General features: G+C 41.2%; 1 protein-coding gene across 1 annotated transcript in view; it reads right to left on the bottom strand.

Moving 5' to 3' along the window:
* Positions 1–3,285, bottom strand: part of CHRM2 (cholinergic receptor muscarinic 2) — a 15,988-nt gene that overhangs the window by 5,548 nt on the left and 7,155 nt on the right. Inside the window, exon 2 of the mRNA XM_019515443.1 lies at positions 46–1,353. Coding sequence (XP_019370988.1) covers positions 46–1,307 — 1,262 coding nt within the window. The 5' untranslated portion in view covers positions 1,308–1,353. The remainder of the gene's footprint in view (positions 1–45; positions 1,354–3,285) is intronic.

Raw genomic sequence — 3,285 nt, forward strand, 5'->3', positions numbered from 1 at the left:
CTGTTGATATAACAGAGCCAGTAACCAATAGTCCAAACAGTGCTGGGGATGCAGGGTCCACAGAAGCTGTTGATAAGCACCATCACATTGTATGGTGTCCAGGTAACGATGAAGGCCAAGAGAATTGCTAAGATAGTCCTGGTCACTTTTTTTTCTCTAGATGGGGGTGGTTTCTTTTTGGCTGGCTGCTTGGTCATCTTGACAATTTTACGGGCTACGCTGTTCTGCTTCTCATCCCCATTTTGGCCAGAGGTACCTACAATCTCCACGGTTGTGTTGGTTGGGACACAACAGTCCCCCTTTTGGGTCTTTGTGACTATCCTGATGCATGTCAGCTTGGAGTTCTCAGCTTTGGAGTGGGGTTGAGAAATGGAAGCCCTGTTGGCTTCTTTGGCAACTTCATCCTCCTTCATGTTGGAAGCAATGACACTGACAGAGGTGGAATCATTGGAGCTCTCCTTCTCCTCTCCTTGAATACAGTTCTCTGTTACACTCTCTCCAGTGGCTTTACCATTCTGAATTTTGCTATGGTCCAACCCATCTTCGCTGACTGGGATGTTGTTATTGTTTGGTTTCACTATTTTACCTTGGACTAGAGTGGGACAAACTGGATCTTGGTTTTGTGCTGGTTCCTTTTTTCCTTTTTTCATCCTGCTCTTGCTGGCACGAGATATTTGCCAGTAGAGAATGGTCATAATGACAACGGGCAGGTAGAACGCTGCAATGGCAGTGCCAAAAGTGACAGCAGGATTGGAAAAGAACTGGATGTAGCAATCCCTATCGGGAACTGTTCTTCCCCCAACGATAAACTGCCAGAACAGAATTGCAGGTGCCCACAAGATGAAGGACAGCACCCAAGCGGCAGCAATCATCATGCCTGCCATCTTAGTGGTCCGCTTTACAGGGTATGTCAGAGGCTTGGTGACACAAAAGAATCTGTCAAAGCTAATAATGAGAAGGTTCATGACAGAGGCATTGCTGACCACATAGTCAAGAGCCAGCCATAAGTCACATACTACAGGCCCTAAGGGCCAGTAGCCAATCACAGTGTAAAGTGTGTATAGATTCATGGAAAAGACGCCGATGATTAAGTCAGCACATGCCAAGCTGAACAGGAAGTAGTTGTTGACAGTCTGCAGGTGCCTGTTCACTTTGATTGACACCATGACCAAAATGTTCCCAATGATAGTCACTAGACTGAGAGACCCGGCTACCAGGACTATGAAGATCACCTCAACTGTTTTATAGGGGCTCCCCAGTGCCATTTCATTGTCCGTAGAAGCATTTATGTACGTTGAGTTATTCATTTCTGTGTCTATAACAAGAAACCTGATGACCAATTATCACTTAAGCCTGCAGAGGAAAGAAAGAAAACAAAATCATTATGAAATTTACCCTTGATTCTTAAGAAATAAAACCCAAGAAAACTGTATGGAAAGCACTTAAATATAGTAACTTGGAGTGAGCTGGACTATTTGTGTATGAGTTATCTGAAAAATTGTGTGATTTGTACTCTTCTTTGAAATAGTATACAGTTGGGATTAAAATGCAATTGAAAAGCTTTTTAAAAAAAAACATATTCTATTTGTTTATGAAACTATGAAACTATTTCCATTTAAGAATTATTTGCAGTTTTAATTTGGATCTCTGTTTGCATTCACTCCCCATACCTCCAAATTTAGTTTGTTGTGATTCAGGGCTTTTTCAAGCCTGTATCTAAATTAAACCCGTTGGCGGGTGGAGGAGCCCAACTTGAAGAACATATAGTTATTAAAATATTGAAAGCAGATAAGTTTTATTTGGAACTGGGTGGTAAAAGATAATTTAAGTTGCTTTCTGTTTCTCTCTTTTTTTTTCCCAAAGTGCCAACCCGAAAGCCTTTTGTGAGGTTCGTGGAACAAGTTGGTGTACTCTTTCCCCATAATTTTCTTATACTGCAATTACTTTTTGTCAGAGTTTGCAAAGATGTTGGTGCTGCTTGAGAAACTGAAAAATAATTATGACAAGATACTCTACTGATAAAAATCTGCATAGCTCCATTGAAGTCAACAGAATTATGTGACTCCTATCAGCTCAGGGTCTGGCCATCTATTTAGAAACAAATCTGCATATATGATATTATATTTATTTTTTCACAAATTTCAACAAGCTTTTTAAAGTGGTTCTGTACATTTTTACATGCACATGTATGAAAAAAATGCTCTTTTAACAGGAAGAATTCATCCTCTGTTTTGTGACATCATAAATGGACAAAGTCATTTGTGTTACAAAAATCTATGGCATAAAGTAGCAGATGAACCACAAAGAAAGAAACAAACAAAAAAGAATCCTGTCTTCTTCATATTTATCAATCCCTTTTTTGTTCTGTACAACATACTGACATTACCTAATAAATAATACTTAAAATACTAGTAATATACACATGACAGATGACCAAGAAAATAGCATCTGTTTTTGCCTTATGGTTATCAACCACACTTTTCTACATCCCACTGAAATCAATAGAATGCAGTAGAAGTGTGCAGGTTTTGAGTGCACATTATTTATGTGCTGAGCTCAAGGGATTATTAAAGCATGAAGGCCAGATGTGGTACAGAAGTCAGATTGTTTCTAATTGGAACGTTTCCCAAAGTTTTCCAGAAGGCAATGGTACTTTAAGATACAACTTTTAAGTTTGTGTGTGACTAAAGAAAGAAAACAAATCAATTCAACTGGTGTGATAGACATTTACTACTGCAGGGAGATCAAGAGATTATTCTGTGGTACTTGATATTAACCATATGACTTTACATTCATGCAAATGTGTGCATGCATTTGTGGGGGCACATAGTTTCATAGTTGATAGGGTCAGAAGGGACCTGAGCTGATCATCAAGTCCGACCCCCTGCCATGGGCAGGAAAGAATGCTGGGGTCAAACGACCCCGGGTATGTGATTATCTTGCCTCTTTCTGAAGGCCCCAAGGGTAGAAGTGAGCACCACTTCCCTTGGAAGTTGGTTCCAGGTCCTAGCTGCCCTGACTGCGAAGTAGTGACTCCTGATATCTAGCCTGAATCTACTCTCCATCAACTTATGGCTGTTATTCCTTGTTACTCCCGGTAGTGCTCAGGGGAACAGGGACTCTCCCATTGCCTGCTGGTCCCCCTTGGCCAGTTTATAGCTCGCCACCAGATCCCCTCTCAACCTTCTCTTGTGGAGGCTGAACAGGTTCAGGTCCCATATCCTCTCCTCATAGCATCTGCCCTGCTGTCCCCAAATCATGCAAGTGGCCCTCCTCTGGACCTTC

The sequence above is a fragment of the Gavialis gangeticus genome, unplaced genomic scaffold (genome assembly GCF_001723915.1).
Source record: "Gavialis gangeticus isolate Ggan-Ray unplaced genomic scaffold, GavGan_comp1, whole genome shotgun sequence".
Classification (NCBI taxonomy): Eukaryota; Metazoa; Chordata; order Crocodylia; family Gavialidae; genus Gavialis; species Gavialis gangeticus.